The sequence below is a fragment of the Ips typographus genome, linkage group LG3, assembly GCF_016097725.1.
Source record: "Ips typographus isolate SLU linkage group LG3, UJ_Ityp_2.0, whole genome shotgun sequence".
In the NCBI taxonomy this organism is placed as follows: domain Eukaryota; kingdom Metazoa; phylum Arthropoda; class Insecta; order Coleoptera; family Curculionidae; genus Ips; species Ips typographus.
Window position 1 is genome coordinate 18990887 of NC_138424.1, and position 14815 is coordinate 19005701.

General features: G+C 35.8%; 1 protein-coding gene across 1 annotated transcript in view; it reads right to left on the reverse strand.

Moving 5' to 3' along the window:
- Positions 1–594: 594 nt before the first annotated feature.
- Positions 595–14815, reverse strand: part of yl (Putative vitellogenin receptor yl) — a 37608-nt gene continuing 23387 nt past the window's right edge. Inside the window, exons 20-26 of the mRNA XM_081975055.1 lie at positions 14445–14794; positions 10494–10839; positions 7265–7677; positions 6696–7153; positions 6436–6645; positions 1229–1413; positions 595–986 (exon numbers count right to left, since the gene is read on the reverse strand). Coding sequence (XP_081831181.1) covers positions 839–986; positions 1229–1413; positions 6436–6645; positions 6696–7153; positions 7265–7677; positions 10494–10839; positions 14445–14794 — 2110 coding nt within the window. The 3' untranslated portion in view covers positions 595–838. The remainder of the gene's footprint in view (positions 987–1228; positions 1414–6435; positions 6646–6695; positions 7154–7264; positions 7678–10493; positions 10840–14444; positions 14795–14815) is intronic.

Genomic DNA, 14815 nt, shown 5'->3' on the forward strand with positions numbered 1-14815 from the left:
TTTTACACACCAGCGCAGACCTCGTTGAATCAGCTTTTAAGAAACTCCCCCATCGGATGGCCGCAAAGATCTCGGCCTGGAGGATGGTACAGTAGCAGCCCAGAGCAAAGATAAGCCTCGTTTCTGATGCCACACCATACACACCTGGCCCTGCCCTCTTGACGGTTTTAGATCCGTCTGTAAACCAGCTACGGGATGATGGAGATTTGAGAGAATTTTCAATCCTTCCTCAGATTCTACAAACTTTAAAGGTCCGCTGAATAGAAGCGTGGAGCTGAAGGAGGCACACGTGGTTGATGTAGCAAAAACTAGTGAAACTGAAGGAACAAGTGGCAATCATCATATAATACTTGAAAGCAGGGAACGGAAATTTCAGGAGAAGTGTTGATAGAATGTGACAGAAGAAGCTGACAATAACGGGTTTTTGTCATATTCTACAGGTCTTTCTCCTGATTATTCCCTTCCCTCGTTTCAAGCTTAGCTCAGCTGATTATTGGGTCAGAATGACTTGCATCAAATTAGAAGCTATCTTTTTAGATTCCCAGATATTAGACGTTCATATACACATAACAAGGAAAATAATACAAGACAAGGTTTTGTTAAATAAAACGTATCTTTAAATTAAAAAGTGTTACATACTCTTTGAAAGGTAAAGCTAAATATTACATATAAAAAAACTAGTATTGAATACGTAAAACTTTCATCTCTCTATACATAAACAATATTTACCTCTAAAATATTCTCTATAAACAGTTTAACATCACAGAAAATATGGTTGACAACACTGACAAAACACAATAAAATAACAATTTAGGACCAATCCGTAAAGTGTGCGATTTCAGGCTAAAATGTGGTTCAACTGATCATCGGCATCTGTTTTGGAATCTGGCAATGGATTGACGTATTCATGCTGTCCTGGAACTAAGATAGGATTTTCTTCACCGTCACCGCGACTTTTGTTGAAAGCTTGATTGTAAAAGCGCATGCTGTAAGCAATTAAATATCCAAATGTAATTATTTGATAGCCATTGACCGATAAGTTCATGTAAGTCTACACGTCATTAGTTTGTGATTGGTCAAAAAAAGCAGTTTTGCTTGCTGCTTTTTTTTTGACCAATCACAAGTGCTGTGATACTGCACAAATACTGCAATGTAGAGAATAACTAGAACTTGGTTAGTATGGAAATGGTAGCAGTTAAATAGTCAACATATTCTTGGATTTTATTACCTTACGCTCAATTGGCCTGCCTGCTTCTTGCGAGCATACAGTATAAGTCCAATTCCAGTAAGAGCGATAAACAACGATATCAAAAGTACGGATATTATTGTTCCTGAAGATGTTTCGGAGTCGTCTTCGGGTGTTGAGTTGTTGGAGTGGAATTTTACTTTAGAAAATTCATTTGAAAACAGCATCTAAAAGTAAACTTCATAAATATTTAGTGTTTCCAGCATCAAATCGTTCAAGATTCCAAAAAGGAACTAGGTATCACAGTGGTAGTCTATCATAAGTTGATATTTGGTTTTCGAATTATACGCATTTAAAGATTGTGACTTTATTGTGTTTTAAAATCATAGATTTGGATGATTTTAAGGTTAAGACGACGTTTTCCGGGTCACATGACTGCTGTTGACAGCTGTCAATTTAACTTAACAGTGTTGCTAGCTGCAAATTTAAATTGTCACAATCAGAAGACGTGCCTTAACATTTCAAGCATTTCCAACTGTTTAAATGTAATTTACAAACTTTTCAATGTTAAAGACGACGTTTTCAGTGTCACGTGATTGTTGTTGACAGGTGTCAATTTCACTTAACAGTGTTAACAGAACGTCATGAGGATGTATATCTACACACTGGATGGTCTATCAACTCGAATACTGATGACATTAGTTTAGTCTCTTAGTACCAAATTTTGCAGTGTTTTTTCAGATTATTGGATAGGAAATTTAACGAGGATTTCAAATATGTGCTTAAAACAGTCATTTTCTCACTCCAAGTGGGTTTTACAGGCGGTTTTTCCCCTGACTGTCCTTTCAAACATGTGTTTCTGCTAGTTCAAGCTTTGACAGCGCTTTTCTTCCTGACTGTACCAAATTTTGTAGTGTTTTCTAGGTTATTGGATAGGAAATTTAATGAGGATTCCAAATATGTGCTTAAAACTGTAATTTTCTCACTCCAAGTGGGTTTTACAGGCGGTTTTGCCCCTGACTGTCCTTTCAAACATGTGTTTCTGCTAGTTCAAGCTTTGACAGCGCTTTTCTTCCTGACTGTACCAAATTTTGTAGTGTTTCCTAGGTTATTGGATAGGAAATTTAATGAGGATTCCAAATATGTGCTTAAAACAGTCATTTTCTCACTCCAAGTGGGTTTTACAGGCGGTTTTTCCCCTGACTGTCCTTTCAAACATGTGTTTCTGCTAGTTCAAGCTTTGACAGCGCTTTTCTTCCTGACTGTACCAAATTTTGTAGTGTTTTCTAGGTTATTGGATAGGAAATTTAATGAGGATTCCAAATATGTGCTTAAAACTGTAATTTTCTCACTCCAAGTGGGTTTTACAGGCGGTTTTGCCCCTGACTGTCCTTTCAAACATGTGTTTCTGCTAGTTCAAGCTTTGACAGCGCTTTTCTTCCTGACTGTACCAAATTTTGTAGTCTTTTCTAGGTTATTGGATAGGAAATTTAATGAGGATTCCAAATATGTGCTTAAAACAGTCATTTTCTCACTCCAAGTGGGTTTTACAGGCGGTTTTTCCCCTGACTGTCCTTTCAAACATGTGTTTCTGCTAGTTCAAGCTTTGACAGCGCTTTTCTTCCTGACTGTACCAAATTTTGTAGTGTTTTCTAGGTTATTGGATAGGAAATTTAATGAGGATTCCAAATATGTGCTTAAAACAGTCATTTTCTCACTCCAAGTGGGTTTTACAGGCGGTTTTTCCCCTGACTGTCCTTTCAAACATGTGTTTCTGCTAGTTCAAGCTTTGACAGCGCTTTTCTTCCTGACTGTACCAAATTTTGTAGTGTTTTCTAGGTTATTGGATAGGAAATTTAATGAGGATTCCAAATATGTGCTTAAAACAGTCATTTTCTCACTCCAAGTGGGTTTTACAGGCGGTTTTGCCCCTGACTGTCCTTTCAAACATGTGTTTCTGCTAGTTCAAGCTTTGACAGCGCTTTTCTTCCTGACTGTACCAAATTTTGTAGTGTTTGAAATTTAATGAGGATTCCAAATATGTGCTTAAAACAGTCATTTTCTCACTCCAAGTGGGTTTTACAGGCGGTTTTGCCCCTGACTGTCCTTTCAAACATGTGTTTCTGCTAGTTCAAGTTTTAACCGCGCTTTTTTTCCTGACTGTACCAAATTTTGTAGTGTTTTCTAGGTTATTGGATAGGAAATTTAATGAGGATTCCAAATATGTGCTTAAAACAGTCATTTTCTCACTCCAAGTGGGTTTTACAGGCGGTTTTGCCCCTGACTGTCCTTTCAAACATGTGTTTCTGCTGGTTCAAGTTTTGACAGCGCTTTTCTTCCTGACTACCAAATTTTGTAGTGTTTTCTAGGTTATTGGATAGGAAATTTAATGAGGATTCCAAATATGTGCTTAAAACAGTCATTTTCTCACTCCAAGTGGGTTTTACAGGCGGTTTTGTCCATGACTGTCCTTTCAAACTGTGTTTATGTTAGTTCAAGCTTTGACACCGCTTTTCTTCCTGACTGTATTAAATTTTGTAGAGTTTTCTAGGTTATTGGATAGGGAATTTAATGAGGATTTCAATAATGTGCTTAAAATAGTAATTTTCTGACTCCAAGTGGGTTTTACAGGCGGTTTTGTCCCTGGCTGTCCTTTCAAACTGTGTTTATGTTAGTTCAAGCTTTGACACCGCTTTTCTTCCTGACTGTATTAAATTTTGTAGAGTTTTCTTGGTTATTGGATAGGAAATTTAATGAGGATTCCAAATATGTGCTTAAAACAGTCATTTTCTCACTCCAAGTGGGTTTTACAGGCGGTTTTGCCCCTGACTGTCCTTTCAAACATGTGTTTCTGCTAGTTCAAGCTTTGACAGCGCTTTTCTTCCTGACTGTACCAAATTTTGTAGTGTTTTCTAGGTTATTGGATAGGAAATTTAATGAGGATTCCAAATATGTGCTTAAAACAGTCATTTTCTCACTCCAAGTGGGTTTTACAGGCGGTTTTGCCCCTGACTGTCCTTTCAAACATGTGTTTCTGCTAGTTCAAGTTTTAACCGCGCTTTTTTTCCTGACTGTACCAAATTTTGTAGTGTTTTCTAGGTTATTGGATAGGAAATTTAATGAGGATTCCAAATATGTGCTTAAAACAGTCATTTTCTCACTCCAAGTGGGTTTTACAGGCGGTTTTGCCCCTGACTGTCCTTTCAAACATGTGTTTCTGCTAGTTCAAGTTTTAACCGCGCTTTTTTTTCCTGACTGTACCAAATTTTGTAGTGTTTTCTAGGTTATTGGATAGGAAATTTAATGAGGATTCCAAATATGTGCTTAAAACAGTCATTTTCTCACTCCAAGTGGGTTTTACAGGCGGTTTTGCCCCTGACTGTCCTTTCAAACATGTGTTTCTGCTAGTTCAAGCTTTGACAGCGCTTTTCTTCCTGACTGTACCAAATTTTGTAGTGTTTTCTAGGTTATTGGATAGGAAATTTAATGACGATTCCAAATATGTGCTTAAAACAGTCATTTTCTCACTCCAAGTGGGTTTTACAGGCGGTTTTGCCCCTGACTGTCCTTTCAAACATGTGTTTCTGCTGGTTCAAGTTTTGACAGCGCTTTTCTTCCTGACTACCAAATTTTGTAGTGTTTTCTAGGTTATTGGATAGGAAATTTAATGAGGATTCCAAATATGTGCTTAAAACAGTCATTTTCTCACTCCAAGTGGGTTTTACAGGCGGTTTTGTCCATGACTGTCCTTTCAAACTGTGTTTATGTTAGTTCAAGCTTTGACACCGCTTTTCTTCCTGACTGTATTAAATTTTGTAGAGTTTTCTAGGTTATTGGATAGGGAATTTAATGAGGATTTCAATAATGTGCTTAAAATAGTAATTTTCTGACTTCAAGTGGGTTTTACAGGCGGTTTTGTCCCTGGCTGTCCTTTCAAACTGTGTTTATGTTAGTTCAAGCTTTGACACCGCTTTTCTTCCTGACTGTATTAAATTTTGTAGAGTTTTCTTGGTTATTGGATAGGGAATTTAATGAGGATTTCAATAATGTGCTTAAAATAGTAATTTTCTGACTCCAAGTGGGTTTTACAGGCGGTTTTGTCCCTGACTGTTCTTTCAAACTGTGTTTCTGTTAGTTCGAGCTTTGACAGCGCTTTTCTTCCTGACTGTATTAAATTTTGTAGTGTTTTTCAGGTTATTGGATAGGAAATTTAATGAGGATTTCAAAAATGTGATTAAAACAGTCATTTTCTCACTCCAAGTGGGTTCTACAGGCGGTTTTGTCCATGACTGTCCTTTCAAACTGTGTTTATGTTAGTTCAAGTTTGACAGCGCTTTTTTTTCTGACGGTACCAAATTTTGTAGTGTTTTTTAGATTGTTGGATAAGAAATTTAATGGGGATCTCAAAAATGTACTTAGAACAGTCATTTTCTCACTCCAAGTGAGTTTTACAGACATTTTTGTCCCTGACTGTCCTTTCAAACTGTGTTTCAGTTAGTTCAAATTTTGACACGGTTTTTCTCCCTGACTGTACCAAATTTTGTAGTATTTTTCAAGTTATTGAAAAGAAAATTTAATGAAGATCTCAAAGATGTGCTTAAAACAGTAATTTTCTCACTCTAAGTCGGTTTTACAGGCGGTTTTGTCCCTGACTGTCCTTTCAAACTGTGTTTCTGCTAGTTCAAGCTTTGACACCGCTTTTCTTCCTGACTGTACCAAATTTTGCAGTGTTTTCTAGGTTATTGGATAGGAAATTTAATGAGGATTCCAAATATGTGCTTAAAACAGTCATTTTCTCACTCCAAGTGGGTTTTACAGGCGGTTTTGCCCCTGACTGTCCTTTCAAACATGTGTTTCTGTTAGTTTAAGTTTTGATACCGCGTTTCTCCCTGAGTATACCAAATTTTTTAGTGTTTTTCATGTAATTAGGTAGGAAATTTCACAGTCACACTGAATTCTGCTTTTCCAATTTTACTTTATTTTACCGGTAAATAACCGGTAATGGTAAATGTACGCCCATCACTACTAAATAGCAGTCACAATCTTGCGTCTCAAATAACCTGAATAACCCTGTATTATTATCATCAACGACCATGGAGTGACAGTTATTAACTTAAAATTAGAATCAGAAGAAAATAATCTATCAACTCATCAAAAAATATACAGGGTGTTCCTGTAACTTTCTATTTTTTTCACTTTTGCCATCAGTTCTGCATGAAATACTTATTGATTAGAGCGTCAATAAATACCTGTTTCTCGGAACATTTCTCGTTTTCACGAACCATACTGCCATCTTCACACAGACACTTGAATCCAGGATTACTGGCCACGCACATGAAATCGCAAGAGTTATCAGCGCAAGGGTTATCCAACTCTGGCTGCAATCCCGATTGAACCAAAGTGAAAATTTCAATGTTGTGGGCTGATATTTGGAAGTTATCACAGTGTCGGGTTCCGTACTAAAAAAAAATGAAGTAAAACATCAGTTACTTCAAGAGGATGTTCTTACTAGAAAACACTTGGACATTCCATTACTCGTTAGGAAATACAAGGAGTCTTCGAAAAATTTGAGTCCACTCGGATGAGTTAAATTACTGAACAGCACCGTTTTCATTTTTCCTTCATAGTTGATCCGGGTTATCTCGCCTAAATGCTGATCGGCATAATAGAGAACCTTCTTATTCATATCGTAAGTGAGTCCTGATATAAAACCGTTGGTGCTCGGTATCACTTCGGTGACTCCGGTGCCATCCAAGTTGGCACGATAGAGAACATAGCTGGGGGAATTGAACATCCACCACGTGGTCAATGAGTAGAACATCACGCGATTGGCTGAGTCTACGACAAGTTCGGACACGTGACGTAGAGCGTCCACGTTCATGATTTTGGCACAAGCCATAGCCGAGAAACTGCACACGCTGAGCGACTTTGTGGAATCGTACATGGTGTTGTAGTAGTAGATGTTACCTAAATTGAGGATTAGATTTTTTTGAATGATGATTATTACTAATAACAAAACAATCAATACAAGTACGAAAGAGAGATAAATTAGTATGTAATTGAGCCAGAAATACTCACCTGTAGCCCAGTCATACGCAATATTCCTAGGATAGCCCACATGCTCAATATAATCCCGTTTCAAAGTGTCCAAATTCATTTTCTGTATAGTTGGAGAATTTTCAATAGCAAACAAAAACGAATTTTCCTTTATGGCAGTTTCCAAAACAGTGATCTTGGGCATCTCTTCCGAAAACAGTATCCTTAGCGAGTTGCTCTTTTGACTGATTTCGCGAATTTGATTTTCGATGGAATAGATCAGGGACATGGGCGTTCCAACGGATTTACATGATCTTCTATCGCCTTTCAAACTAAATCCTTGATAACAATCGCAAACGAAACTTCCTTCGTTGTTAAGACAAAGCTGACTGCATTCTGGTGGATCTTTGATGCATTCATTGATGTCTTTGCAACTGTGACCGTCGCCCATCAATCTATTCAAGAAAATCGAGATGTTTTAAAAATCGTTTTTTAAAACATTAGTTTTTAGTGCTTTAAGGATGTTTTCAGCCTGAAAATTGAGTTTCAAGACTATCCTCACAAAGTTTTTAACTTATCAGGCATTAAAGCCAGTTTGTTCACTGTCCATAGTCTTAAAAATGTCGTTTCAAGCTTCTCCACTATTAAATTGACTTCTACACTCATCAGTACTACAAATTCGAACATTTTTTTAAAAATCTAGACTGTTTTTAGTGCTTTAAGGCGATTTTCAGCCTAAAAATTGAGTTTCAAGACTATCCTCACAAAGTTTTTGACTTATTAGGCATGAAAGCCAGTTTGTACACTGTCCATAGTCTTAAAAATGTCATTTCAGGCTTCTTCACTATTAAATTGACTACTACACTCATCAGTACTACAAATTCGAACATTTTTTTAAAAATCTAGACTGTTTTAAGTGCTTTAAGGCGATTTTCAGCCTAAAAATTGAGTTTCAAGACTATCTTCACAAAATTTTTGACTTATCAGGCATGAAAGCGAGTTTGCACACTGTCCACTGTTTTAAAATGTCATTTCAAGCTTCTTCACTATTAAATTGACTACTACACTCATCAGTACTACAAATTCAAACATTTTTTAAAAATCTAGATTGTTTTTAGTGCTTTAAGGATGTTTTCAGCCTGAAAATTGAGTTCTAAGACTATCTCCACAAAATTTTTGACTTATCAGGCATGAAAGCCAGTTTGTACGCTGTCTATAGCCTTGAAAATGTCATTTCAAGCTTCTTCACTTTTAAATTGACTTCTAAATTCATCATCAATAGTAAAAATTCGAACATTTTTTAAAAATCTAGACTGTTTTTAGTGCTTTAAGGCGATTTTCAGCCTAAAAATTGAGTTTCAAAACTATCTTCACAAAGTTTTTGATTTATCAGGCATGAAAGCCAGTTTGCACACTGTCCATAGTCTTGAAAATGTCATTTCAAGCTTCTTCACTATTAAATTGACTTCTAGACTTATCACTACTACAAATTCGAACATTTTTTAAAAATGTAGACTGTTTTTAGTGCTTTAAGTCTGTTTTCAGCCTAAAAATTGAGTTTCAAGATTATCTTCACAAAATTTTTGACTTTTCAGGCATGAAAGCCAGTTTGTACGCTGTCCATAGTCTTGAAAATGTCATTTCAAGCTTCTTCACTTTTAAATTGACTTCTAAATTCATCATCACTAGTAAAATTTCGAACATTTTTTAAAAATCTAGACTGTTTTTAGTGCTTTAAGGCGATTTTCAGCCTAAAAATTGAGTTTCAAGACTATCCTCACAAAGTTTTTGACTTATTAGGTATGAAAGCCAGTTTGTACACTGTCCATAGTCTTGAAAATGTCATTTCAAGCTTCTTCACTATTAAATTGACTTCTAGAGTTATCAGTACTACAAATTCGAACATTTTTTAAAAATCTTGAATATTTTTCAGGCTGTTTTCAGCCTGAAAATTGAGTTTCAAAACTATCTTCACAAAGTTTTTGATTTATCAGGCCTGAAAGCTAGTTTGCACACTGTCCATAGTCTTGAAAATGTCATTTCAAGCTTCTTCACTATTAAATTGACTTCTACACTCATCAGTACTAGAAATTCGAAAATTTTTTAAAAATCTATACTGTTTTTAGTGCTTTAAGTCTGTTTTCAGGCTGAAAATTGAGTTTCAAGACTATCTTCACAAAATTTTGGACTTTTCAGGCATGAAAGCCAGTTTGTACACTGTCCATAGTCTTGAAAATGTCATTTCAAGCTTCTTCACTATTAAATTGACTTCTACACTCATCAGTACTAGAAATTCGAAAATTTTTTAAAAATCTATACTGTTTTTAGTGCTTTAAGTCTGTTTTCAGGCTGAAAATTGAGTTTCAAGACTATCTTCACAAAATTTTGGACTTTTCAGGCATGAAAGCCAGTTTGTACACTGTCCATAGTCTTGAAAATGTCATTTCAAGCTTCTTCACTATTAAATTGACTTCTACACTCATCGGTGCAATAAAATTCGGACTGCTTTTAGTGCTTTAAGACTGAAAAAGCGAGTTTAAGACTATTTCCAATAGTAAAAGTCAAGTTTGAGACACTTCAGAAATGAAAGTGAAACATTTTGGCACTAAATGCTACGATACTAGGCTTGAGAACTAATTTTTAGAAATTAATTAGTTCAAAAATTTAATTTGGACTGTTTCCAGTGTTTAATTGAATTCTAGACTTGTTTCAGTCCAGAAAATTGAGTTGTACACCAATTAGATTTTGAAAATAGACTTTAAGACTCTCTTTAGTCTTAGTCAGTCTAAAAATCAGCTTTTCAACTAATTTTAGTTCTTGAAATCCAGTTTCAGACACTCTACCAGGGATTGCAGTCTGAAAAAACGAATTATAAGAGTATTCCTAGTAGTATAAATGACAAGTTTTTAGACTATTCAGTACAAATCTCTCACAAGTCTTGAATGTTCAGTTTTCCACTACCTGTAGTCTAAAATTTTGAACACCAGTAAAAATTAGTCTGGAAATCCTGTTTTTTTAATATTTTAAAGACAATTAATAACCCCGTTATCTCGTAAACCGAGTTTTAAATAAAAATTTTACAAGAGATACATTTTTCTCCAAATTGAACAAGGGAATTAAAAAAAAACTGTAATTTTTGAATAATATCCAGTAAGCGGGAATATTAAGACCATTCCCGGGATCAACGTCACTAAACATTTGGAGGACTGTCTCTTCCTCATGGGCTATCAAATGATAAATTATTGACACTACATAGAAGTAGTCAATTTACCTGAATCCAGCATTGCAAGTGCACATAGGACCCGCTGGTGTGTGTATGCACTGTTGTTCACAAGGATTGTTCAAGCTGTTGCACGATTTCGTACACAAACCTCCTTCATCAGATTCGTCGAAGCAGTCGTTTTTACCATCGCAGAGGAGGTTTAAAGTGATGCAAGCGCCTGATTTGCATCTGAATCCGTGGTCGCAAGGGACGTGAGCAAATTTTGCTGGTGCTATGGTAGTCGCTACGCATAGAGTAGAGTTTTCGTCGCTGTGGTCTCCGCAATCGTCGGTACCATCACAGATCCATGAAGTAGAAATGCACTTTTTGTTCTTGCATTCAAACGAGTCCGATCCTGAAACAAATGTTAGTTTATCTGACACTAGACGATCAAACTTTCATGTTTTATTTCTTTTTTAATTTTATTCTAAAATGGGACCTTCCTCCATACTTAGGCCCAGTACTTTCAGTTCAGAATAACTTTATTCTAAGGATAATATCTATGGAGACCGTGAAATCAGACGCTGCCAATTCCGTCATTTCTATAGAAATTATCCTCAGAATAAATTTATTCGAAGGTGCTGTTTGTGAGTGAAAATTTTAACTGAAAAAAATAACGGTTTAAAGAACCGTATGCAACAAAATCGCTTGTAAAACCTATTTGTAGTGACCGGATCACATTTTTAAGCACATTTTTGGAATCCTCAGTAAATTTCCTATCCAGTAACCAAAAAAATACTATAAAAATTGATACAGTCAGGGAGAAAACCGCCGGCAAACTTTCAACTGCTAAAAATACAGTTGTAAGAACAGTCTGCGAAAAAATTGCCTGTAAAACACATTTTAGTGACCGGATCACATTTTTAAGCACATTTTTGGAATCCTCAGTAAATTTCCTATCCAATAACCAAAAAAATACTATAAAAATCGATACAGTCAGGGAGAAAAGCGCCGGCAAACTTTCAACTGTGAAAAATACAGTTTTAAGAACAGTCTGCGAAAAAATTGCCTGTAAAACACATTTCAGTGACGGATCACATTTTTAAGCACATTTTTGGAATCCTCATTAAATTGCCTATACAATAGCTAAAAAAAAAACAGTTAAATAGGAGGTACAGTCGGGAGAAAAGAGCTCAAACTTTCAACTGCCAGAAATACAGTTGTAAGAACAGTCTGCGAAAAAATTGCCTGTAAAACACATTTTAGTGACCAGATCAGATTTTTAAGCACATTTTTGGAATCCTCAGTAAATTTCCTATCCAATAACCAAAAAAATACTATAAAAATCGATACAGTCAGGGAGAAAAGCGCCGGCAAACTTTCAACTGCTAAAAATACAGTGGTAAGAACAGTCTGCGAAAAAGTTGCCTGTAAAACACATTTTAGTGACCGGATCACATTTTTAAGCACATTTTTGGAATCCTCAGTAAATTTCTTATCCAATAACCAAAAAAATATTATAAAAATCGATACAGTCAGGGAGAAAAGCGCCGGCAAACTTTCAACTGCTAAAAATACAGTTGTAAGAACAGTCTGCGAAAAAATTGCCCGTAAAACACATTTTAGTGACCGGATCACATTTTTAAGCACATTTTTGGAATCCTCAGTAAATTTCCTATCCAGTAACCAAAAAAATACTATAAAAATTGATACAGTCAGGGAGAAAACCGCCGGCAAACTTTCAACTGCTAAAAATACAGTTGTAAGAACAGTCTGCGAAAAAATTGCCTGTAAAACACATTTTAGTGACGGATCACATTTTTAAGCACATTTTTGGAATCTTCATTAAATTTACTATACAATAGCTAAAAAAAAACAGTAAAATAGGAGGTACAGTCGGGAGAAAAGAGCTCAAACTTTCAACTGCCAGAAATACAGTTGTAAGAACAGTCTGCGAAAAAATTGCCTGTAAAACACATTTTAGTGACCAGATCAGATTTTTAATCACATTTTTGGAATCCTCAGTAAATTTCCTATCCAATAACCAAAAAAATACTATAAAAATCGATACAGTTAGGGAGAAAAGCGCCGGCAAACTTTCAACTGCTAAAAATACAGTGGTAAGAACAGTCTGCGAAAAAGTTGCCTGTAAAACACATTTTAGTGACCGGATCACATTTTTAAGCACATTTTTGGAATCCTCAGTAAATTTCTTATCCAATAACCAAAAAAATATTATAAAAATCGATACAGTCAGGGAGAAAAGCGCCGGCAAACTTTCAACTGCTAAAAATACAGTTGCAAGAACAGTCTGCGAAAAAATTGCCCGTAAAACACATTTTAGTGACCGGATCACATTTTTAAGCACATTTTTGGAATCCTCAGTAAATTTCCTATCCAGTAACCAAAAAAATACTATAAAAATTGATACAGTCAGGGAGAAAACCGCCGGCAAACTTTCAACTGCTAAAAATACAGTTGTAAGAACAGTCTGCGAAAAAATTGCCTGTAAAACACATTTTAGTGACCGGATCACATTTTTAAGCACATTTTTGGAATCCTTAGTAAATTTCCTATCCAATAACCAAAAAAATACTATAAAAATCGATACAGTCAGGGAGAAAAGCGCCGGCAAACTTTCAACTGCGAAAAATACAGTTTTAAGAACAGTCTGCGAAAAAATTGCCTGTAAAACACATTTTAGTGACCGGATCACATTTTTAAGCACATTTTTGGAATCCTCAGTAAATTTCCTATCCAGTAACCAAAAAAATACTATAAAAATTGATACAGTCAGGGAGAAAACCGCCGGCAAACTTTCAACTGCTAAAAATACAGTTGTAAGAACAGTCTGCGAAAAAATTGCCTGTAAAACACATTTTAGTGACGGATCACATTTTTAAGCACATTTTTGGAATCTTCATTAAATTTACTATACAATAGCTAAAAAAAAACAGTAAAATAGGAGGTACAGTCGGGAGAAAAGAGCTCAAACTTTCAACTGCCAGAAATACAGTTGTAAGAACAGTCTGCGAAAAAATTGCCTGTAAAACACATTTTAGTGACCAGATCAGATTTTTAAGCACATTTTTGGAATCCTCAGTAAATTTCCTATCCAATAACCAAAAAAATACTATAAAAATCGATACAGTCAGGGAGAAAAGCGCCGGCAAACTTTCAACTGCTAAAAATACAGTTGTAAGAACAGTCTGCGAAAAAATTGCCTGTAAAACACATTTTAGTGACCGGATCACATTTTTAAGCACATTTTTGGAATCCTTAGTAAATTTCATATCCAATAACCAAAAAAATACTATAAAAATCGATACAGTCAGGGAGAAAAGCGCCGGCAAACTTTCAACTGCGAAAAATACAGTTTTAAGAACAGTCTGCGAAAAAAATGCCTGTAAAACACATTTTAGTGACCGGATCACATTTTAAGCACATTTTGGAATCCTCAGTAAATTTCCTATCCATTAACCAAAAAAATACTATAAAAATCGATACAGTCAGGGAGAAAAGCGCCGGCAAAATCCATTTATAGCGACCAAATAAAATTTTTAAGCACATTTTTGGAATCCTCATTTGGTACAGTCAGTGAGAGAGGCGGTCAAAATTTGAATTACCAGAAACACAGTTTGAAAGGACAGTCAGGGAGAAAATCTCTTGTAAAACATACTTTTGTAGTGGGAAAATTACTGTTTGAAGCACATTTTTGGAATCCTCATTAAATTTCTCATCCAATAACCTAAAAAAACCATTTTGTTTTTTCTCGTATTGTATTGCAATGTCAATGCAGAATTCAGACAATACGTGAGTAGTGATTTGATGATGAGATTGCGGGGAATTAAGAATAGGGCATGTTAGAAGAAGAAGAGGAAATAAATTTCCAGTTTTGTAATATTTGCATTATTTGTATTCTTGTCTGCAATCCTTTTTGTTTGCTCCATTTTAACTAACCGACTGTCTGGAACTGACACACTTTCTCTGGAAAAAAACCCATTAAACAAAATAACTTACCACAATTATTACAGTTCTGTTCATCTTCTCCCCCGGGACACTCTGTAGTTCCATTACATTTGGCCGTGTTATCCAAACAAACGCTCATATTCGAAGAGCAGTGAAACTGTCCTTCTTTACATTGTTGGACAACGGTTTCATGGAAACAGTTTAATTCGTCCGAATGGTCTCCACAATCATTCCAACCGTCGCACACCACTGACTTGTCCAGACATTTGCCGTGGTTGCATTGGAACATGGTGGGTGAACACGTGACGTTGGCGCAGTCTGAATGTTCGTCCGAAAAGTCTTTGCAGTCGTAATCGTGGTCGCATTCCCAACTTTTTGGAATGCACTCGCCAGAGTCACATCTACGAAAATGTTTTGGAATT